This window comes from Thermobia domestica, chromosome 8, assembly GCF_964235325.1.
Source record: "Thermobia domestica chromosome 8, izTheDome1.hap1.1, whole genome shotgun sequence".
Lineage (NCBI taxonomy): Eukaryota > Metazoa > Arthropoda > Insecta > Zygentoma > Lepismatidae > Thermobia > Thermobia domestica.
Genome location: NC_137461.1, coordinates 9367529 through 9392780, shown reverse-complemented (window position 1 = coordinate 9392780; position 25252 = coordinate 9367529). Strand labels below are relative to the sequence as shown.

The 25252-nt window shown below is 31.8% G+C and overlaps 1 protein-coding gene across 1 annotated transcript in view; it reads left to right on the top strand.

Moving 5' to 3' along the window:
• Positions 1-25252, top strand: part of LOC145692677 (uncharacterized) — a 1521027-nt gene that overhangs the window by 337346 nt on the left and 1158429 nt on the right. Inside the window, exons 74-77 of the mRNA XM_081768059.1 lie at positions 4956-5000; positions 5916-5948; positions 8940-8972; positions 14669-14689. Coding sequence (XP_081624185.1) covers positions 4956-5000; positions 5916-5948; positions 8940-8972; positions 14669-14689 — 132 coding nt within the window. The remainder of the gene's footprint in view (positions 1-4955; positions 5001-5915; positions 5949-8939; positions 8973-14668; positions 14690-25252) is intronic.

Genomic DNA, 25252 nt, shown 5'->3' with positions numbered 1-25252 from the left:
CGTACGCCACCGGTGGCGTACGTTTTATAAAATAAGATAATCAACGTAACGCAGTGGGAAAAAGCGTTAGTTTCACAAAAAAAACGACATTCAAATTTCAGGGAATTTCGGGGTTTCTATGAAGCAATTTATTCTAAGGTGCCTCTTTGGACATAAAGTACTATTATTGTGAAATGTTCACATGCTTGGATTCGTGCGCTACCGGTAGCGCATGGCGGCTTGTGTTTATTATACGATTAGCGCGGGCCGGCGCCGCACAATAATTTTGTCAAAACTTTCCGATTTGAGTATTAGGTACTTTGATGAATACCTGTATGATGGCATTACTTGTCAGAGTTAGAGAAATAGTATTGCGGATATTATCTGTACATTTCCATACATATTTTATATTATAAAAGATGTCATACTAATAACTTCATGTACAAGGAATATCACGTTTATTTCCCCTAAAAAGATTTACAGGCCTGCTCCATACATTACTTACGATGTATATAATAACAAAGTACGTAACACTTTTTTAGATAGGAATCCCAAAGGCAACTAAATACCCATAGCCACGAATATCAGAATAAAGATCGTGTACCACCGGTTGCGCACGTTGAGAATTTCGGAAGAATGCCGTGCACCACCGGTGGCTCACGTTGAGATTTTCGAAAAGTATAGCTTCTTCCGGCTGAACGTGTTAACATGTACAGCAAAATAACAATTCTTATTCCTATTCATTTTCTTCACCGACACTTTGACATTTGCACCACATATACTCACACTATATGTTGTTACGAAGAAGGCAATAATGGTTTCTCATATACACATACATAATATAATTGTCTTTTTATGCAATTACCTTATTTAATATCGTAACATAGTTTCCTTGTTAATGTTTAAAACCCCTTATGTTGTTATTTTTAAAATATATTTAATAATCAGTAATTATTAAACTAACAAAAATTAATGTTTAATTAAAAATCAATAAACTACTTTTACCTGACATTATTATAGTACATATATTGATTTAAATGAATACATATTTGAGAGGAACTTATCCTTATTAATAAATAAATGTTTATTGTAATGGGATAGTTGAACCATAAAGCAAGAACTGTAAAATCTAGGTATACACCGTTCGCCAATTAACTAATGATACTGATTTTATTGTGACCAAATAAACAAAGATAATGTAATAATTTCTGTTCATTATTCAAAGTACACCCTTTCCTATATCAATACAGCAAGTAGCACGATCACGCAATAGGTAGAATAACCTCTTCAACTCAGTTTTTGTGTGTTCCGTAATGCAGTTGTCATAGGTGCTTAGATGTCTTGAACATTGTCAAAAAGTCATTCTTTTAATGGTAAGTTCAGTTTAGGGAACAGAAAATAGTCACAGGGGGTCATATCTAGAAAGAGGGGTGCTGCAGCACACACAGTTGCTATTTTGGCCAAGTATTCCTTAACCATACTTCCCGCTGAGCGTGTGCATTATCGTGGACATGGAACCTCTACCTGCGGCTGAATATTCAGGCCGAACACTACGAATTCTCTTCATGAAATTCTTAAAAATACCTAAATGAAACTGAGCACTCATTGTGGGATCTTCTAGTACAAATTTGTTATGAATGATACTCTTACTGTCGTAGAAATTTAGGAGCATTGCCTTCATTTTGTCTTCTGAAGTCGAAGTTTCTTGCCCTTTTGAGATTTTGGAGACTTGTATTCGCCACTCTGAAGTTTAGTAGCTAGATCATAACAATAACACCGACATTGTCCACCACAACAATGGAAAGTAAAAAAAAAAATTATTCCTACGGACCGTTGCCAGGATGTCACGGGCGTAAGCAACTCATCTGCCATCATTCTCATAGTAACGCAACGGTCTTCTTTTATAAGTTCACGGATTTTTGCAATGAGTCCTTCGTTACAAAGAGACATTGGACAACCCGGCCGAGGTTCATCTTCAATTGCTTGCGCACCATGTTTAAAACGTTCTTACAATCTAAAGATCTGCGCACGAGATATATAAGTATCAACATACACTCTTCACATCATCTCAACAGTTCCTGTGTCACTTTTACCCAATTTGACACATAATTTGACATTCGTTCTGCGCTTCATGATGCTAGAGACGAAGGCCTCTCAATGACTTCTGGTAACGGCGTCATATTTCTCGTCATGCTTCGCATGCGACAATGCGGTGTTGCCAGATTGTAGAGGAGGAATTATTCTTTCAAACCCATATGTTGATTTACGGATTGGCTTTACTGTTTCGCCACAATAACATCAGTGTTATTATTTAATTGACGGAGGGTGTAGAAAGTAATAAACAAATAAACATTGTAGTAGAAATTTGTAAACAAAAGATTCTTGTATTACAGTTGTGAAACTACTGTAGACTTCCAGACTATGTGAATTCAATATTAAAATAGATCTGTAAATTCCAGCTGTAATAGTAAGCTAATATGAGACATGAAACTTGTTCAGTTAAGGTTCCATATCAAAAACAGTTTTAGGCTATGCTCTATAATTATTACTATTTAGAAATCAACATTGAAATCAGTCTTACTACTTCCGGTTTCAGTAGAAAAAATAAACTGAGGTAAAATTTATTCCACGGACACTGAATCCTTATAAAAATAGTTTGTCGCTTGTATTACGGTTTTCGTTCTATGAAAATTAATATCAAAACCTAAAGCTGTAGTAGATTTTTACCATTTTCAGTTGCAATAGAGGTGTAAAGCCTGACGTTGAAACTATGCTTGAGATGCTAAATCGATTAAAAATAATTGTCGATATCCATTTTCGTTTTCTTCTATGTCTATTAACACTAAAATTGGAAACAATTTCTTTGTATCACTTCCGGCTTGAATAGAGACTTAACAAAGGCATGGAACCTTCTCTTGGAAAGCTGAATTGATTCCAAAAGATCTCTTTTCACTTTCGATTGCAATTTTTCTCTATAGAGAACAATATGATCTATACAGAGTATGATAACCAGAGAAGAGTATTATGGGTTAGGATGGCATTTCTTTATGAAGCAGTAAATCAATTCCAAGAGATCCCTTGTCGCTCTCTATTACAGTTTTTTTGATTAACGCTGAAACCGGAAACGGTTGGTTACTATTTCTTCCAATTAGTGGAGAAGATGAACGAAAGAGATGGAACCTATTGTTGGCACACTAAATCGATTAGAAAGACCGCTTCTTAATACGTATTAGGTTTCTGTCGTGTCCACAAATGGATAGATAGACATAAATATATACATAGCCGGCGTATCAGACTTCCAATACTTACACGTAGCATAGTTTGAAAATCTAATAAAGAAAAGTAAACTTATTTGAATGACGATACGCTACCAACAGTTTTACTTCTCTCATGATAACTTGAGCAGATAATAGTATTTTCTTATGATGAGATTTTCCATATACGCGTATCATCATTTGGCTCTCGAGAAACTCCTGTCTCGGGGACTTCTGACTCTTCCCCGTATTCACGTATTCAACTTCACTGATCTTTCACTCCACAATTTCTTTCCAGCTTTACAACATTTACATTTGTATATTGTCACCAATTAAATATTGGGTTTTGAAAATCTTACTGCAAATAGAGTATATTTATTTTGAGTAGCAATGCATTTTTACCTTTTACTATCATTGAGATATTAACCGGGAGTTAGTTCATAAAACTTTCAGAGATCTGTCTGTTTCTTTACTGCCCGATCTATTTTAACTATATAATTTCTGTTTTAAATTATTATTTTCAGACTAGGTGATAAAGAGTTTGGGTGATACAGTCGTAAATTTGAGAAAACTGGAATAACTTTGGAATTAAATTGGAATAACTTTGATTAGGATTATACGATTCATCTTAAGTTAATTCTTGAAGTTGAACATGCTGACATACCTTTACTTTAATCTTTTTGGTTACAGAAATTAACACATTTCACTCTCTTTCAGAATGATCCCTTACAGACTTAGGAATTAAAGGATCAACGCTAGATTTCTCTTTCAGAATGGTACCAAGAGGAACTGTGATGATTTGTAGTACGAAATTTACTATAATTATACCAAAGTAAATACAATGGACACAGGAAGCACAAATGCAGACAATTAGGGAATTTTAACGTGATCCATATTCTATGCAAATGATAAAACTGTTTGCTCCACTTTGCTGCAACTTTGCCTCTTTCAACAAATAGTCTTATGACAATCAGCAATAAATCAAAGAGCCATAAAGATACGAGTATGGTTTCTAAGTACTGTAATAACTACTAAAGACTCCTTTATTTAATAGATTGGAGGCTAAGTAATTTATAATTAGACCAACACTAAACATTTTTATGGATGCTGACTATTTTAGGAAAAATAAGCCATATGTGTAGACTGTTGTAAACTAAAAATATCTTTTAACACGTACATAGGGCACTCTGCACTGTCGGTTCTTTGTATTCTTCGTCAAAACAGAAAAGGAAACATTCATAAACACCTTCTCAGGCAATACTTACATCATAATCAAGGTGGCCTACAAATTTTACATTTATATAAAAAATTGGGTTTTAAAAATTGTTTAATTACTGTCACACAACATATCAAATTAAGAGATATGTTACAAAACAAAGCATGAACTATTTATACTTTCAAGAATTTAGAAATATCTTTCTCACTTAGCGTTTTATGGGGCTTATAATGTAGATAAACTTAGTAATGTATAACAAAGCTGACATAGGGTGTTTTGGAGAAGTCCTAATAAACATATAATCAAAAACAAATTGCATCTGATTGAATTTTTATCTTACATGATGCATTGGTTTTGCATTGTTACTGTACCATATTTCCGAACTATTTACAAGAAAAAATAACAAGAGGGGAATATTATCAGAGTTCCATTGATTATTATTTCAGTATTAGCAAATTTTTCAGTAATGACACTTCCTAGTTGAATAATGTTTTCATTGTTTTCAGAACAAATTGGTAATGAAAAATTAGATTTGTCTCGACCAATTGACGGTATGTAAAGAACAATTTACCTTGTAAATTTTGATTTCAACTAAATTTAATATTTTCAGTGTTGTAATGTCGTTAATAATATTTAATATTTATGAGATTTTGTATGATATTTAAATAATGTTCATATTTTAGTTTTGTTCACTAAAATAGTTTAATATATAATAAATTAAACACACAAACTCGTTACATTTTGAATAATATGTACTCGATCTATTGTTGATGTAATATTTAAGTAAAATGGTCTTTGTAATTAAGTTGAAATACTTGCTGCCATTGGATGAAAGTTATACTTCTTATTAAACCAATTAAATTTAACTTAAAATTATTTCAAGTTGCGCATATCTTTCTCATAAATGTAATTTGTTCACATTTTTAAAAATAAAGTTCTTTAAATGATATTATTGCAAATAATTAAAAGTAGAGTTTAGTACTTATATACATTTCATGCATTAAGATATATTATAAAACTATTAATGTGGAAGTCGTATAAAATAGTACCAGGAAACTAATTAAAGATGAACCTAGATAAACAAACTATTTTTAGGAATATATTTGACATCAGTGTCTATAAAAATAAATAATACTAGAGTAACAAAAAGAGGAACAAGTAAATATGCTATTTGTTCAATAGATAACACAAAGCTTTAAAATCATATGAATTTCAAATTCTTTGTAATCAATGTACGTTTTAAGAAAGAAGTTAAATCATTTTTATCTCAGGTTCAATGTAACAGACTTAAAGTACATTGAATATGCATGAAGATGTATTTAAAATTTGATTCAACAACATAACTATATGATTTTGATAATGTACATAATACCCTTTTGTGAAAAGAAAAGAATAATATTAATTACTTCTTCTATTATTGTTAACTGTCTTTCTCATAAAATATTTAAATTAATTTTCCTTTATAGTTTCTGGTTTCCATATAATGAAAATGCCAGGAGGTATGTAGCTAGAAATTTTATTTAGACCGTTATTTTAAAAATATTCTTAAAAACGAAAACGTTGAGAAACATATAATTACTAGCCAATTAATAATAATAATATCGATAACTCGTTTTGCAATAGATGAACTATGTTCATATATATTTATTTTTATTTTGACAAGAGGTCTAGTTGACTTAAAGGAATGTCTTAAATTATTTTAATTGAAAACCGACTAGGTGATAATAATAATAATAATAATAATAATAATAATAATAATAATAATAATAATAATAATAATAATAATAATAATAATAATAATAATAATAATTCATATTTAATAAAATTCAAACTAACTTATAGTGGTTATTTATATGAAATATAAAGTAAAATGTTTACAGAAAATTTCGAAGGTTATTTTTATGCTTCATTTTTACATTCAAAAATGTTTGGAGAAAGAATGCACAAAAAGTAAATCATACGACGTAGTAATATTGATAAGTAACAGCATTAAGAAACAACAATAATGAAAATAAGGATATGGGTAAAAATATAATATTTAAATGTTTTAGATATTATGTTTCTCTATTAATAAAAGAATAAAGTTTAACTTGAAAATTTCATAATATTTTATTAGAAATATGATTGGAGTATTATTTAAGGTATGTTTCTCAAAGATTGAAATTTTTATTTGTACTTGTATCTTTTACAATTAATGTTTTATATGATTTGTTTCTTAAATAGTAAATACAGAAATATTGTTTTCCATTTCTTTAGCCATGACTCGTAAAACTAATTCATAAATTATGGTCTTAATAAACCTTAAATTTGATAATGGTAGGTCTTGACTAAACTTTAATATTAATACTATTTTTAACTACGGTGCAAAATTGCGAAGTCCCTCTCACAGTAACTTTAAAATATACATTTGTATTCAGTGATAGCCAAACATTTTAATTACAAGTTAGTGAATAGAAAAATGATAAACAGTTCCCGGTTTCGGTCTCTAGGTCAGGAAGTTTTGTTCATTTACCGAAAATTGGATTCAAAAGCGACTTAATAACCTCTTGATAATATTCCTGCAAACTGAAGTGATTCATTAATTTTTTCTTTACATGTAAAATGCAATATTGCGTTTGTTCAGAACGGAAAGTGTCATTTGTGCAGATTTCGAAATACACTCCAGGTTTAGTCCGTTTATCTATCGAAATCATATAATTTATTTATTAATAGAAGATAGTACTCTTTTTCACCTTTCAATGGAGTTGGATTCCAGAAGCATTTATATATATCCAACAATGGTAGAAGTAAAATGGTAATTTGATAGCATTGTTCCGAATTTGACTGACCAAATGATGCTATAATATCAACTGTGATAGTGTGAGATATACACATTTTAAGTAGAAAGTTGTAAAACAATTGATAAATGACACATCACAGTGCATTTAACTATCTGGTACACTTTTCTAAAACATAACGCAGTTGCGGACAACTTTTTCAGATTACCCACATTATAATTGTTATACTACGTTTTCAAATAACGAAATATATTGAAGATATAAATCGTTAAAGGTCTGAGATCAAATAAGAGGAGTTGTGACATAATTATGGAATTCTTCAACATACGTGACACATGTCATGCGTCACACACACAAGTATATGCAAAAAGTACTTGGAATTGCGAAGAATTCTTATTTATTGAGGATTTGTTGTCATAATAATACATTTCGTATAATACACGTACTTTAGAAATTTTCTATGAGTTTCAAAATGAATGTTAAAGGCTTAATGCATTTTTGGTAAATCTAAAAGTGTATGGTTAAATTAAATGGAATAACAATTTGGATTTTAAATCCGAAGAATGTGCACTTTAGGTTAAAGGAGAAGAATGATTAATTAAAAGAAATGATTAAGAAATAATTAGTGGACTGAAGTTGAAACCCGAGAGAATCCACGTACACTATTTAGTTCATCACTGTGCCGACGCCTTTTATCAACAAAGACTCAGTGGTGCAGGGTTATAGGACCCACACAAAATTATTAAAAAGAAGTCTTTATAAAGGAATTTGGGTGAGCACTACACTATTACGAAAACCGTGGTGACAATTCAGATATCAAAATATTAATGTAATTGCAAAAAACTCCACTAATTCCACTAGTAGACTGGAAGTTTTAATAATTATAGTTCAAAATTTGATTGAATACACAGTATAGTTGTAACACTTACACAAAAAATTGATAACATAATCATTCGGTGAATAATGGCAATTAGTTTTAAATGTTCCTTTAGATCGCACTTTGTCATTTTCCTTTTTCCACATAATTCCTTAACATTAAATGTTCATACTGATTACACCTTTGATATTTAGTAAAATCTTCACAGTTACTAGGCTTATCACATAGTCAGTCAAGTCAGAAAAAGAAATTCCAAAATACAGTTATTAATTTGCACCAAATAGTGCCTCGATAACTTTCCAATTAGCACGCCCATTCACCTTTAATTGATGTCACTAGGCATTTTACAGAAAACTATAAATACTTATCCAAATATGTCATGTATTGTACAATTAACCAACTTAAAAATTTTGAAGACTAAGTCCTTGCTTGCTCTCAAGATTGCACCATTTCGACTCTTAACAAGAACATGTGCTCTTCGTCTGATTCAATTTTCCATTGGCCATAAGGGCTTCAGTTAACTAACTTCAGAGAATACTAGTTCCTCCTCTTACCACACATTCGAAGTGGTGCTAGTATTAAATGATTTTTTACAAAAGAATATTAATCTTAAAATATGCTACATCACAAAGTCACGTGGCCTCGGATCAAATCGGCGTTACTCGGAACAGAGCTGAGTTCTGTATCATTAGCTACCCTGCTTCCCTAAAGGAGTTAATGTTTTTGTGTTAAAGCTCTATATGAAGCATACTAATTCATTTATGGTATAACAGTAAATACTGAAATTTAGGCAAAAAAAATACATGTGGTAAAATGCTTTGTCTTCAATATTTCAGGAGGCCCTCAGACCACAAACTCGATTGTGAAAGGTATGATTCATTAACATTTTTAACATTGTTATTCTCGCGCAAATAGTACTAATTTTCTTGTATTGGGTTTTGCACATAATGGTTGGTGATAGAAGAACAAATAAATAAAAATACTGTCAGATGATGCATCGAACGGAGAGCTCTGCTTCCTTGCATGGCTCCCTATTATAGTGCAACAATAATAATCCGAACATTTTATACGGTATGGTATGCAAGGTTTTACAGCCTTGAAAGAATCGTTGATTTCATATTCATATAAAACGTCCAGTGCTTGTAAATCATTTAAGACCAGAGATAAGAGATTAAAACTATAAATGAGATAGATAAATTCCAGAGAGTATCAAATGAAGCGCTATGCTTGCCTCATAGAGCATCTTATTATAGAGACTCGGAGGTTTATCTTAAAATTTTAAATGGTTAGTGTGGGATTTGTTATACCAATCAAATGACCACGGAAGAACCAAGAATTTAAAAAAAATGTCATGTAGAACATCGTTTATAAACTTTCCGCCATTGGATTGTGGATACGGTGAGATAAAACAAGGATTTAAATGGTAGCTGTTGCAGAAACAATACTCAACAAATATCTTTCTCCGATAAAAGTTTTCCATAATAGTTTCAATAATGTTAAATTTCATATTTTAGCATGTAAAATTACTGCTTGGGGTCTCCTGAGTCTCATGATATGGGATCCTATAGAACAAGCGTAGCTCTCCGTTTGATGTATTTACTGAGTTTATTTTTCTTACTTTGCATATCATTCATTCATTTCCAGGAGTTAGTGATTTATAACCATCAGGTGTTTTATTTGATGTGCAGGAACTGACAACTCACAACTGATTAATTTTGGACTTAGAGTTTCTTTCAGCTGCGATGCCATATGAATCGTAGACCTAGGGAACAACATAAGCTTTAACCAGAAGTAGGACCTGGGTCTCCCGCAGCAAAAGGAATTCGCAATGAAACTATTTCGTAAGCGTTGTTCTACACGGCATACCTTTTCCTGCAAAAGTTTTCTTCTCCCATTATCTCTCGAATAATTTGAACAAATCATACCGCACTTCTGTATTTAGAAATGTTTGGTAATTCAGTGTCCCATAATAGGGTATTTTCGGGGCAAGTAGTGCGCCTCACCCGATTCGAGTTACGAAATTTTCTTATTTCATTTTTGTTTATGTTTCATCCGTTTATCTGCAATCGTTTGTTAGTGAATCACATAATATATATATATATATATATATATATATATATATATATATATATATATATATATATATATGAAATATTTAGGAGCAGTTTGTAAAAATTTCTTTACTTGTTATAATGCTTACTAAAGAAATAGGAAGCAATATACTCATGCATCCTTCTAAAAAATTTTGTGTGGAAGCAAATTAAAAATGTACAGTGTTGAAATTGTTACATGACTGGCCTGTAGAAAACGACGTAGCTCGGTTGGATTGTACTCGTATTAGGGATTGGAGAACTTAGCAAGACAAAGCTCTCCACGGAATAATACCTGAAATAATACTGAAAGTATTAGATAGAAAGTACGATAAACGTTTAATTAAATTTCAGTTTGGACTATGAATGATTATTGTTAGCAAATAGGTATAATATGAGCCAATTTAATAAATATTTGTTTCCATATTAGGCAAATGCTTCAGTTTTTCAACTTGGGCGCAGATGTTTTTGAAGTAAGCCTAATTTAGAATATGAATGAACAGAAGCTGGTTACTGTGTATAATAGAAGGCGTTTAGTTGTAGATTTTATTGTATTATTGTAACGAGTTTATGCTAAGGAGAAGTAATTAGAAAAGTAGTTCGTGTTTGATGTCTAGAGTAAAAAGAAGTTGTTGACAAAGATTTGCGGCAATGGGGCAAAATCTACGTCTTTAAGAATGACACACCTTTCGTCTTTGAAATTGTTATTTTGTTCTTAAAGTTGTACAAAACTTAAGGATCTTTGGTACCCAGATTCACATATTGGCAAATATTCGTATTTACAACAGATAAAGTTCGTAATACGTATATCATTATTGCTTCAATAAGAACAGCTCTTTAATAGAAAGGCCAAGATTCTATGGATTGTTTTAACAGCAAGGTTAGCAAATTGTGCAATCACGTTCTCAGTTGAAAAAAGAGCAACTTATCATCGATAATGATCATATCTTGTTCAATCACTACATGACCAAGAGTAATTAGTAATTGTTTGAGAAAAGTACTTCTTTTATCCCAGTTAGTATGCCTCTAAGAAGTGGAGAAAGCAACAGGTTATACACGTAAAAGTAATAAGTTTAAGCCTTTAGATTTTAAATCAGGTAAAGAATTAGATGAAGATTTTACTAAAACTTTCGCAATGCACTGAATATGAAAGAATAATAGACTTCTTTCTAATATCAAATCTATAACCAGATTATTTCCAATAGTGCTTCAAACTTCGTTCTGAAACAAATGCGTCTTCTAGCAGATATCAAACAAATAATTTAGATTATAAATATACTAATGAAGGAAAACTGTAGAGTTACAATAACAACTGCCTGAAATAAGTTTCAAAAGTTGGGAAAACTATCTAATTATAGTTCTGAAGCATCTGGAAATGAAAACCACCGAGAAAGATAGATGATTAAAGCTCAATATTTTACTGGAGTGCCAGAAATAATAAATATTTATAATCAGATATTACATGGGATTTTCCAATATCACATAGAGTTTTGGCATGAATTTTGAATAGTATTTCTTTATAAGTGATTGTAAGTAACTTTTCAAGGAAACCGATTCAAGTGTGACATGAAATTGTGGACGAACGTATGCGCAATCGAAGTGTTTTGGTGAACAAAGAATTCCATTAGAGAAAACATTCTTGATCTCAACCGTTCCGGAGATATAGAGGGGTAAGAGGAAAGCTGGTGCTCTGAAATTTGGTGGATTTTCGGCTGTCTTGCGAGTGAATATGTTTGAAAATTGAAACGTTAAGAAATATGCGTCAGAGCGATTAAAAGTGGTTTTGAATGTTGAGGTGAGTGGCGTGGCTTTGACTCGGGGCCGGAAAAAGGGGCTATGAGAAATAACAAACGCCATTGACACTGAACAAAATTGTATGATATCGCTTGCCAATATATCATGTCTTCAGTTCGTAGAAAAAGAGAAAAGGTGATAAGAAAATGTATTAACTATATTGCCAAGGGAACAGAGATGTCATTATGTTAACAAAAATACGTCATATTCTGTGCAAAATCGCGGTAGAAAAACAAATCAAATCATATGAAATATAAACATATGTTGTTGAAAACGTAAAAACAATAATGTAGTTGTGTGACATATTAAAACGCAAAGTATGAATCAATAAACAGAAATAGTATTATATCTTCCACTTAAAAAATGAAAACCTGTACACCTGATATACTGTATATCAGAAAGTTGTTGCATGTAAACTACACTGACGTCACACAGTAAAGTAGTTCCTCATACCGTCGTACGTAAGAACATACCTTGTGAAACGATACAAAATTTTAAACGCTAGATCAATGGAAAGTTCGAACTTCTACCATTGTTTTACATTTTTCATTCTATTTGACCTGATAACGCTCTTATTCGATTCAGCGTACCAAGAAACCTATACACTGACACTTTACACGTCTATTTCAAGCAACAATGGAACTCCGTTAACTTCGCCTTCCCCTCCAAAACATTCTTGCCCTAGAAGTTTTATGAACTTTTCGGTTTTGTAACCCTCATGTCTAAGACGATTTATTACTAAAGCTTCGTGGATGAAGAAAGTTTTCATTTTAAAAAGTCTCTTTTACTTGTACTTTCGCTACATATTCAAAAATTCGCAAAATATCGGAGCACCAGCCTTCCCTTATTCCTGTATATTTCCGAAACGGTTGAGATCGAGGATTTTTCCCTCTAATGTTTTTAATTGTACACAAAAGCACTTACTTTGATCATAAACTCGTCCACAATTTTGTGACACACTTGAATCGGTTTCCTCGTAAGCTAGATCAGTCAAAAAGTGAAATGATAGAAAAAACACAGAAACTCGAAGCGAGAACACAAGATCAGAAATGCAGAAAATGGTAAATTAGTGATGGAACAACTTAATGGCAATTGGCAGTTGAAAGAAACAAAATAAATAAGATGAATAACTTCAAAAAGTGAAGAAGCTAGTTACTGGGAACAGGTTATCTGGAAAGAAAAGTAGTAGTTGGGAAAACAAGCCAAACAACATAACATCAAATAAATTGCAAAAATATAATAAAGTTCAAATAGAAATATAATTACAAAAGGGTTTCAAATTTTCAGGATAATCGAAAAGTTTGTTAAAGCGAAGAGTATCGGATAATAGAAAACAAAATAAGAATTACAGAGATTTAAACGAAGAAGGAAAGAAGTAATAATTTTTAGAAAAGAGTAGAATTAAAATTATGGTTGTTTATTTATTTACGTATGTATTGCTGTAAAGGAGTGAGGATGCTGGAGCTTTCAGAATATTGGCGAAGAAAATAATATATAATGTAGTTGAACGAAAGAAAATAATGAACTGTGATTGTTAGGACAAGTAACGTTTGCTTGAATATCAGTTACGTTTATAGATTAAGTATCTCATGTCTCGATATCGGATGTATAGGCATTAAAAACCTGGAAAATAGACACGTAAAATTAAAAAAGTAGGTACTAAAATGTAACTCGAAATAAATAATTACTGAATATAATTAAAAAATAAAGTCGTCAGAGACAATGTTCCAAGAATATAGAAACACGCCTGTTTGTTAATATCGTCTTTTACTGCGCGTATAAAAACGATTCGACATGTATTGCATGTATATTTCGTAAATACAATTTATACAGCACTTTTTCACTATACATAACAGTCCAAATGCTATACGCTTTGTCAGTGGACATAGCAGTCCAAAATTTTTCGCATTTTATCACTACAAACAGCACGCATATTTTCGTAAAAGACAGAATCCTTTCTTGAAATACTAAATTATATACTTTCCCAATAAAGTTTTATTTTGAAGAAGAGACATAGAATAGGCAACATTAGGCACTAAAACAATTATTTAGGCAGGAAGGGGCAACATAGGCAGAATTGGAATCTTAAATTGAAACTATAACACCCCATATAAACTTTAAAACATTAGTTTTGATCATGCCTCTAAGATTAAAGAATACGCTTTTAGAATAACATCCGATGTCTACTAATGTCTATGTGATTATACTTTTATATAAATGGTAATTTCTATATTAATGTTTGATATATGATCAGAACTTTGAAACTTACTTGAAAAGGAATATTTTTGTAGTTAAATTATGTTAGTTGTAGTGAGTAATAAGGAAGTTCACTTGTGTGTGTTTTATCATGATTATGATAAATTTGTTCTGAATGTCCGACAGTTAGTAAATAAGTTTGTGCTTGGTATTTCTTTTGTTACTATACGTTACCGCAATGACTAATGATGCTGTCACTGTTAGAAGTTTATGATTACTAAGCAGTCTGTCTTTCACAGATATCATGGATGAAATTTGATTTGATGACACAAAACAAGTACTGGGGAGATTCTTTTCCTCATTTACAAAATTCTAACTTTTACAGGCAATTTGTTTATCAAAGTTGGAAAAAGATAAAACACGAATGCATTGTATGATGTTATTATTGGATTTTGTGTTAATAATTTATTTTCTTTCTGTTCTAGGAGAACAAGTTCCAGAGGGAAGTAAGTAGATATTCCAAGTATATATAATATTAAAATGGAACTGAAAAATAAATTTCAAATTTATTTAATTTACCAAGTAAATATATTATAAGCAAATTTGTTTCTTTTGTAAATATACTGAAATGTGAATATTAATACTAATATTAATAAAATTAATGTGAAATATTTGATATTATATAAATATTCTTATCACTATTGGTACATCAATTGAAGTTTTTATGTTACATACCAAGTGTAACTGTTAATAGTCAACCAAAGTGTTTATTAGTTAGAGGATAATTGTACGTTATGCTATATAACGACAAAACTAATGGGATTTTAATGACTCACTATTAATTGGATCATTTGTATGCTGTAAGTAATGGAACGGCTAATATCAAGAACAATATTTCATTTAGTATATGACCAGTTTACATTGTATTTCCGAAATAATGCAAGGCAAAGAGAAATATCTTCCCTTTAAGAAGTGTCTATGAGTTTTGTTCAACTCAACTAAATGTAAATTTCTTCTAGTTGTATTCTCAATAGGAATGTTTCATACCCTTTTATATCTTTTAACATAGTTTTCAGTTTAGGTTTATTTTATAATAATACTGTAAATTTTGAAATACTTTGATTTTGCGTACAGCTGTAAATTAATATGACTCATAGCAATTTGTATCATTTGAATGTAATCATTTGGACTGTTGAACACAACTTGAGTTGCAAAAATAATTATACACTTAGATAAAATGATTTTCTTCCAGATGAAAAACATACAAACCAATGAAGACTATCCAAAATAGTGGACTAATATTAGAAGTTGCAAATTATCAAGTGTATTTAAAAATAAATTATAATGTCTAAACAGTATGGAGAAAATTCAGGAAATTTGCCGAAATACGAATATTAAAACCAATTTTTGTTTTTTCAGAAGACTTTTTTTTCTCAAATTGTTTATATCTTAGAATAGTTCTGACATAAATTAATAAACTGGACTTGACGCTAGTGTTAACATTAAAATTTTTATATGATATTGTCATAATTCAAGTTTTATTTTTCTTTGATTATTGAAATGAGGTGTTCTGGCTATCTATTTAAGAACATGAACAGTATACTATAAAAATATTGAAAATATAAGTTTACTAAAGGTACATATAAAACCATTTGCACAACTTACTCTCCAATAAATGTATATATTGGTCTCAGGCCCTAGTTGTGATATTGTGTTTACATGTCGTTTGTGCAGAGTACCAAAGTTCCAGGAACTATGTACGTAGAGTACACATAGCAAATATTACAAATCATTATTTCTGTACGGAATAGACATTTTGTGATTTTTGTTTTTTTCTTTCCTTTTCTTTTTTTTTTGACAAATTTGTGGATTGGCTGGAGAAATGAACAAATTCGTCTAATGTAACATTCATTTATCGTCAACTGCTAGCTACATTTCGTCGTTAAAATATATCAATATTCGGGTAATACCGTTCATTCATAGCGTATGGGTAATTTCTCAGTTAGAGTTATATATGCTACGTGAACGTGCAGTGTTTTACATTTTAACAGGGATAAACACTAATTTAATTATTACCATGGTCGCTTACATGTCGTTTCTAATGACAAACCAATGAAGACTATCCAAAATAGTGGACTAATATTAGAAGTTGCAAAGTATTGAAGTACTTTGACAAGCAAAATTTCGTGCATTAGAAAATGGCTTGGTAGTTTAGGATGAACATAAGAGCTTTCCAATAGTGTATATGCCAGATGAGCAACAAGTAAAAGACAAAAGACTATAAAGAACACGGAGTTTACCTGCAATTAGTTTCTTTCTTTTGGAAATTCAATGCTTGGGTGTTTGTTTGGCCTAGTTCACTTTCAGGCACATTTGACTCTGTTGTGCTTGTTATTCATGCACAAATAGCTAAAAGAGTGAAAAGTGTTGAGATGCTGTGTCTTCCTAGTGAAAATTAACTTTGATTCTTAAATTGAAAAGAAACACAATCTCACTATCTTGAAGAAAATAAGATATTGCTGATAAAGCAAGAACATGTTCTTTTATTAAGATTCTGAAATTAAACTTCTGAAATTGAAATAGAAAAACATAGCTTATATGATTTTATTTCTAATTGTATAGACATTCTTAGTTTCGTAATGGCGTGATTTTGTAGTAAGTACAAAAATATAACATACTCTATGATAAAGGTAGAAGTAATATCAAAGTTTAATTCGATTCAAACATGGCAGAAAATTATTTCATACTCTTTTATAGAAATTAACATAAATTGTGACAGTCGCAAGTGAGATTTTGTTTGATGAAATCCTGTCTTAATTCGATCTGTTTAAATCGAATAGGACAATTGTGCTGCTCATATTTTTCTTGTACATCATATGGAGATTTGTATGTACTTTTGAATATTACTATGACATCTGTCAAAGAGAAACATCTCACTTGGCGTACTGAAAGATTGTTGCCAACAAAATGTATACAAAGGATTTTCCAATGCATTAAAATGCAATTTTATAGTATTTAGACTATTCAGGATTCTTTTAGATGGTAATACACTGTGAAAATTCAGCAAGTCGCGTTCCATCTTCTGATGTTAAAGCTTTCTTATATTTTCTGTTCAATTTCCCTTCTGTGATAAAGAGTTTTATCTGCCATTGCTAACCTCCAAGCAGCTATCGACTTGAGTTTTGTGAAAATCTACTATTAATCTTTTTCCCTCGCATTGTTTCTTTACTTTCTACCCTATGCGCTTACATTTCTTCTGTCAGATATACTGAAGACAGTATGTTTTTAAAGCGATTTTCTACAAAAAGCACTAACATAAAAAAATCACATTGGTACATATTTCATCTTAGAGATGACTACTTTTGTTATAAGAATCACTCTCTCTTTGTTTAAAATCTCTAGTATAATACGTGAATTATCTCTTTCATTTTCTATCTTTTGTTACTGCCATATGATATAAAGAAATCTGTCAAGGAAAGAAATGAGGTAATTTACTTGAAGCAAAAACCAGTAGTTAGTTCTTTGAATTTCGTATAGATTAGAGAAACCTACAATATAAGAAATATAGTGGTGGTAGATTCGATATACGAATAACTTGAATGAAAAATTTGTTCGAGTCTCGTCAGACATGGAATACAAAATTAACTTTTAGACTATCGAGGATGCTGCTAGAATAGGACGAAACATGTAAAAGTGGACAACGAGCGGGACTTTACCCACTTTCAGTTGACATATGTACACATCAGCATGCAAGATGCACAATCATAGTATAGACAGTATCATACTTGCTCAGTTGCAAGAGAGCAGCAGACCACGCTACCGTCTCAGGCTACTAGCCATCAAATCACAATAATGTTTGAAAGGAGAAAACTATTTCATATTCAAGGTTTTCGTTTACACTTCAAGTAGAGAGAGCGACAGAGAAAACGATGCTCAATAGATTTGAACCTATGACGTTTGAGTTATGTTTGCAGAAGGTTGGTGAAGAGTAGAATTACGGATGCACCAATGATATATGATAAAATGATAAAGAACGCAACACCATGGAACAAAACATGATGTTTATATAGCGTCAACATTTTACGGGTTGTTTTGTACAACAGGAAATTCTATACGTTCGTCACAAGTTGTTTATTCGTGTATACTAGAAACGTAATTTTTGCATTGATATATCCTGCATATCTATATCAAAGATTACAACTATGTACTGAAATGATAAAAGTTTTCATTTTAATTCAAGCCTCGTAGTTCGTGCATTAGAATCCATACCACATATGCTCCGTTGCGAATAAACGTCTTTCTCTATAGGTCTTTCTCAATAATTCCGTGTATTTGATGGAAATCATAGAACAAAATTTATGACATAATATATTTCCACATCATAAACTATCCAAAGGTAAATAGTAACAGAGACAATAGTTCATTATTGTATTTTATCTTCACGCAAAGTTTGCATTAATTCATAGTTCACTGAATGTTTGTAGATTGAGGGAAATTTCTCTAATCTCATAAATTTTTAAAACAACTTTTTCCTAATAAAAAAGGCAATCTTGGAGCAAAATTGTGGAATCCTAGAAAATAGCGGATTCAGGTTTGAAACGATTTTTATGGGCTTGTTTTTCTTCTAACTTCTATTGAGAATAATTTAAAGTCTAAATAATCTTTATTTTCTTTCAATGTTTTGTTCTTCTGAGGCCTTGACAAATTACTTACACTTTGTCTTTATTTTTCTGTCACTACTGAGAATTGATAAAACGTTCAAGAAAAAAAGTTGTAAATGCGGAAAGACTATCATTTGCAAACAATGGAAAATTTAACTCAAAGGGGAAGTTTTGATCTCGTTAATGGGAGAATTGTCCCAGAAAATCTATAGATACTAATATTCACTTTCATATTCAACTTTCTGTTGTTATGTTGCCACGTTCTTATGTCTTAGCTAAAGATCTGGAAATTACATAACTATGATTATAGCCATGCTCCAGAGATACTAAGCAATCCATATTACTGCATCGTTTTTTACTTCTCAATATCATGGTTCACATTACATTTAATAACAAGTGCATATATTCGGAAGTTCCTATATATATTACTTTCTATGCAAATCCGCTAATTTCAGTTTTAGCATTTATGTTGTTTCAAGCTATATTCACCCTTACAAGATAGGAAACATCTCCTACTATACTACGCTCTAAATCAAGTTTTAAGTTTTAAAATTTACTATTTGTGTGTGCTTCCTTTGAATCATTATCACAAACGTAAAAACATGAGGATTATGCCTTTTCAGTGAAGAAATAACGACAAGGTACTTACAGAAATCTTTGAATATACCTATATTTCCTTTCATAAGAAAAACATTGGGCCCAGCTTACGTCTAATATTTTTCGAGTAAAGTATTCCAAAGTTTATGGCTAGGTCATATCTAGAAATTCTTGCACATAGGAAAAGGTGACCATATTTAATCTTACTTTGAATTTGTTCTCTGATATATATATTCTTTTATAATGGTTTGCTAATTTCAAGAAGTCATTCATTTCTATTGTTCTCAGAATAGTCTTTAAAATAGAACTTGTTTTCATACATACATTTCCGATACGGGTGAAGAATTCTAATTTTTTCTACAATAATTGTTGAAAACCGTGGATAGTAGCTGTTTGGATGGAGACTAACCAAAAGGGTGAACTTTATTATCTCGAAGAATTCAAATTATGATCATTAAATTTGACTTACGTAACTTCATGTAGCGTTCAGAAGTTTCGTCTGAGTAGTAAGTTTGAGATCTTGCTGCAAAGATTCAAGTTTATGAAAATATGTTCGGCTGTTTGAAACAGTAAATCTTTCATAAATGAAGTACTTGTATCGATACTTTTTAGGAACTGTTCACTATAATTCAAACTATAATTTGTTTACTATAATTCAAACACTTTTTTTTCGAGAGAAAAGACGTGTTAATACTGGTAGTTAGACAGCGCCACAAAATGAGTTGCTCTCTCTCTCTCTCTCTGTATATATATACATATGCCTCTATTTTCTTAAGGGTATTATCTGAGGTCCTTCCAAATTTAAAACAAAATTGATCTTCTTCATAATGTTTTTTGAAAACAACATTTTCCTTTTGTAAAGCTGTTGTGTCCGGAATCTGTGAAATGTGAAAGACAAATCTATTTTTTGTTGTTGTGAAGTGTATTAAACCTTTTTGACAACTACCAGCCTACGTAAAACACGAATCTACTCCACACCATTAAACAAACATACATTATTTCCAAGCAGCTCGCATGAAAGGCGGAAACAACTTAGATACCGAGCATAGTTCATAAGTAAAACCAAGAAAAAATCAAAGTTTTAGTATTAACCTTAACCCAGTAAACAGATGAATTTTACGTTTTGACGCTCATGGTGTAGTGCAAGTAATAAGTATTTGTCCTGTTTTACATAAAAGCTCAGTAGAACCTTTCATGTTGAAATGCACAAATTATGTAAACAGAACTCTTAACTGTATGTGGCAGAAATTAGCTAAGTAGAGTCGATGAAATGAAGAAGTACATGAGAAATAGGCAGTTTTGACCAGAGTATTATTTAAGTGATATTTTTAATTTTAATTTTAATGAACAAAATATCTTATGTGTAGACTCCTCAACATTTTATAGATGTGAAATAATAATAGAATCAGATGCTTGAAATATCGCTTTGTAGATTAGTTTAGAGTTCGGTTATTTTCAGCACCAAATCAAGTATATTATACATTTGCTAACATATTAATATTGAATCCAAATCACGAGATCTTCCACCAGCAATCGACAGCTATATTTTTACATAGAATCGTACATTAACATTATTGTTACGGTAGAACACTATATTAAGAATGTTGTAATACATTTCTCAATATTTCAAACTATATGTGATTAATGAGTTGAGTTGATTTCGAGTTTAATGTCCCGTTCAGCAGTGAGACAATATGAGACGTGGAATCTCAACCACATGAGCTCCCACAGGGAATAGAAGCCACGTCTCCCACGCCAAAGGTACGTACACTATCCGTTTAACCACGAAAGAGCTCTGTATGTAATTAAGGTCTATTGATGACAAACAACGTAATAACTCATTTTTTCACACCGGGAAATCATACATCTGGATAATTATCACGATTATTAAACATAATATTAACACATCAAAACATATTTCTGGGTTTGTTAATATGATAAACTACCTCAAGGTTTACCATTTCGAAACAGTTACGTTTTATTCTGATAAATTTCTTTCTTTAATAGTTTGAATAGTGAAATCGTCTTTTAATAAATGCTGCTTCTTAAATACTATGAAAATTATAAATGGGAACCTTAACAAACTAGGTAGAAGTTATATAATGGTGAAATTGTCATTTCCGGAATGTAATCTCAGCTCATCTAAAAAAAAAAGAAAACAACTTGCTTTCGAAGTGAGATAAGTTGATGGACACCTCTATAAGGGGAACTATTTGAAGTCATATGGTTAGCTTATAATCGTCGACGCGGAAACTCAAGTTTGATTCTCGATGGAAGATCTGTTCAGGCCGCATATGAAACTCAAGTACAACTTTCTATATAACCTTGATACAAGGAGGGACCTTACACTTTCTAAAACTACACAACAAATCGTATAATACGATGAATTGCTTTCGTTATTTTTATATGAATAAAGATAAAAGCCTGATTGTTTTTAGTGCATAGAAAATATAGAATTGAGCAAGCAACTGAACGTTGATTTCATGGATTTCAAATGATTCTCACTATAAGTTGTTTTGAAGTTAAATATTCATTTCTGGTCTAGTTTACATTACAGGTTACGATGAGTCTACTGTAAATAAAATCTTTATGTTTCGTATGAAATATACAATCTCTAACCATATAGGTACAAAGGAGCCTTGATATTTCTCTTAGTGTACGAAATACTTTACGCTGTTCACTTTCTAGAAGCAAAATATCAAACTTATGGTAATCAAATTAAAAAGTATACTCTTGCTCTTCTTTGAAAATGTTTAAAATAATAATAACTTTCTCTCAATTAACTCTAAAGATTACATTTTTAGATAACTTTAGATATTGAGTTTAAACTATTGTATGTTTAAATAATTTTTCCGAAAATATAAATTGCTAAAGCAATCACCATCATACTATATTTCCTCCTTCTAATTGGAAATTTCTAGGCATAAATAATGTATCTTCCATTAAATGAAACACCAGTTAAACTTCTTTAAAAAGATTTATTTAACGGACACTGAAAAATAAAAATATACATGTGTTCTAGTACACACCCACACCCACACCCACACACCCACCCACCCACCCCCACACACAATAGGGAATTTACAATAGTTTCAAAGAAATGTTGAGACGATCTGAATTTAATACAGCAGTATTAAGGAAGAAATATAATGCTATTTTATTTCTTCTTGAAGGTCATATTACAAATAATAATAAAAAAAAACAAGTGCATGATCGCAGAAAATTAGAATTTCTGGTTTTCTATCAGAAGTCTTCCATCCTATTGTTCTGATTGTTGAAAAATGTTTGTCTAACTTTAGAAAAACAGAAATATTTTAGAAGTCTCATTTTAATGCCACGTCTATGCCTTTAATTTTTTATACTAAAAGGCTTTGTTAAACAGTTTCAAGGCTGGTAGCCACGTCAGTACTGTAAGTGGAGCAGTGTGGAGCGCAGGTGCGCAGAGTAACCATAAACTTTCGAGAAGAAAATAATACACATGAGTTGCCACTCTCAGTCGAGATTAGTCTGTGAGCAGCTATTCAAGAGAGAGAGAGAGAGAGAGAGAGAGAGAGAGAGATGTGCAATCGTTTTGCCGGAAGAATGGCAGATGTGAAAATTGAGCAATGCATTAACTTGAAGTTCATTGTGAAATTAAATGAACCGTCGAATAACTGTGTGAAACTTCCAGCATATGTGTGTGGTGATAATACGGTGTCACATACACGAGTCTTTGAATGGCATAAGATCTTCACCGAGGGAAGCGAGAACGTTGTTCATGACTGAAGACAGGGTCGTCCAGCCACAACAACAGAGGAAAATGTGGAAAAAGTGACTAACATTGTCCGGAAAGATTGTAGGCTCAGCATTCGAATGATAACAGACGTAGTAGACATCAACAAAGAGTTTATCTTCAAAATTCTGCACAGCCATTAAAGTTTGCGCTAAAATGGTTTCGAAAAGCCTCACGGAAGACTAAAAAACATTCTGGAATCACGTATGCAGAAACACAATGAAATTCCTGGAAGCAGAACAGGATTTGTTATCGAAAAGCGTCACAGATGACAAGACGTGAATTTTTCAGTATGATTCTGAAGCGAAAGGACAATTCATACACTGAGGAATTCTCCCATTACATGGAACGAGAAAGGCGCGCAAGAGGAAATCGAAAGTTAGGGTTATGCTCACTGCGTTCTTTTATATACGTGTAAATAGATGTTCCTGATTGAATATCATGAGGTCAGATAGTGAATAAGCAGTATTATCAACAAGTTTTTGTTAAACTGCGAGAACGCTTGAGAAAGAAAAGACCTCTCTTGGGAAAAAATGAAGGGATATGTATCACGAAGGTGCTCCTTCGCATACAGCTTTGACTGTTAAGATTTTCTGGTTATTCACCGGACTTGGCACCCTTCAAGGGAACTCATTTTCAGGCTGTAGAAGAGATGAAGCAGAAAAAGTCAGCGGTATTTAAAATTGTGAGACCTGAAGATTTCCACAACTACTTCCAGCAATTTAAACTTCGTGTACAAAAGTGTATAGGGGGGAAGGGAGTACGTTGAAGGGATCATCCTTAGTTTGTAAGTTGTGATAATAAATCATACTTTTGACACCAGCACCAGTATTTTGTATTCAGACCTCCTAGGTCAATTACAATTCTATCTTCATTTAAATTCGATATCGTTGAGCCTTTAGAATAAATGAAATAAATAATATATGCGTGCTGAAAAGAAGGGAGAACCCCAGGGAATATGTCAAATACCACGACTCACAAAGCAAGTTCGTGTGGCCTAAGACGGAGTCACCCGTTGCCATACATTGAAAGTAACAGTTTTATCTCCGTCAAAGATATGTGTTTCTTCCGCAATGATCCATTCTCACGTTGTTGTTATATGTAGATGACATATACCACATAAGACATAAGTATTACCAAGCATTATCATGGCTTAGTATATTATCCCTACAGCAGAAGATATGCTATGCATGTGCCATTTAGGTATCCCAACTACGTTTTAGGTACCCGACATTTGGCACATATGATATTCATGTGCTAAGTATGTACTTCAGCTACCTACAGTTTTAGATGCTTGTTACAGCTAATTGATATTTGCAACTATGTACCACAAATATAGCATTATATACCTGGCTCAGTTTCGCATTCTAACAGTCATTTGTTTTTATGTCGCCACTTGGGACATATATCTGTCATGTTGTAGGTACGCCCTTTAGGTACATACTGTTTCAGATACCCTAACAGCACAAGATGTGCTAGGAATGCGCTATTTAGATGTTCTAAATTCATCTCCCACATTTGAAGCATTTGTTGTTTCTTTTTCTAAAGTGATTGTGTACTAGAAGCAACAAACGGAACCAGAAGCAGCAATCAACTTTATTAGATGTCAATTGTCGCCGATCATTTGAAAGTGAATATGGAAGAAAGTAAATAGACACTCTCATTTTATTATCGAATTACATGGCGAGCAGATTTTATCTGATCGCAAACTGTTCTCGTCGAATATACTCGGTTAAAGGAGCACTCTGATTAGCCAAATTCACAAGACCTCAACAATTTATCCATCTACAAGCAAAGTTCTCTTCATCACCTCCGTGGCCAAGTCGGAAGAGCACGCGGCTAGTTATCCAAAGGTTGGTGATTCGCGCCCAACCAGCGGTATATTTTTTACTTGTGTAAAGTGCTTTTAGACTTACGTTAATGTAAACACACTACGCATATAAGCGATTTAACATAGTTTGGCGCTTACGGCACGGGAACATACCTAGAACCTACTAGGTACGTTCCAAAGGTACATGTCAGGTATGTGCCTAGGGGTG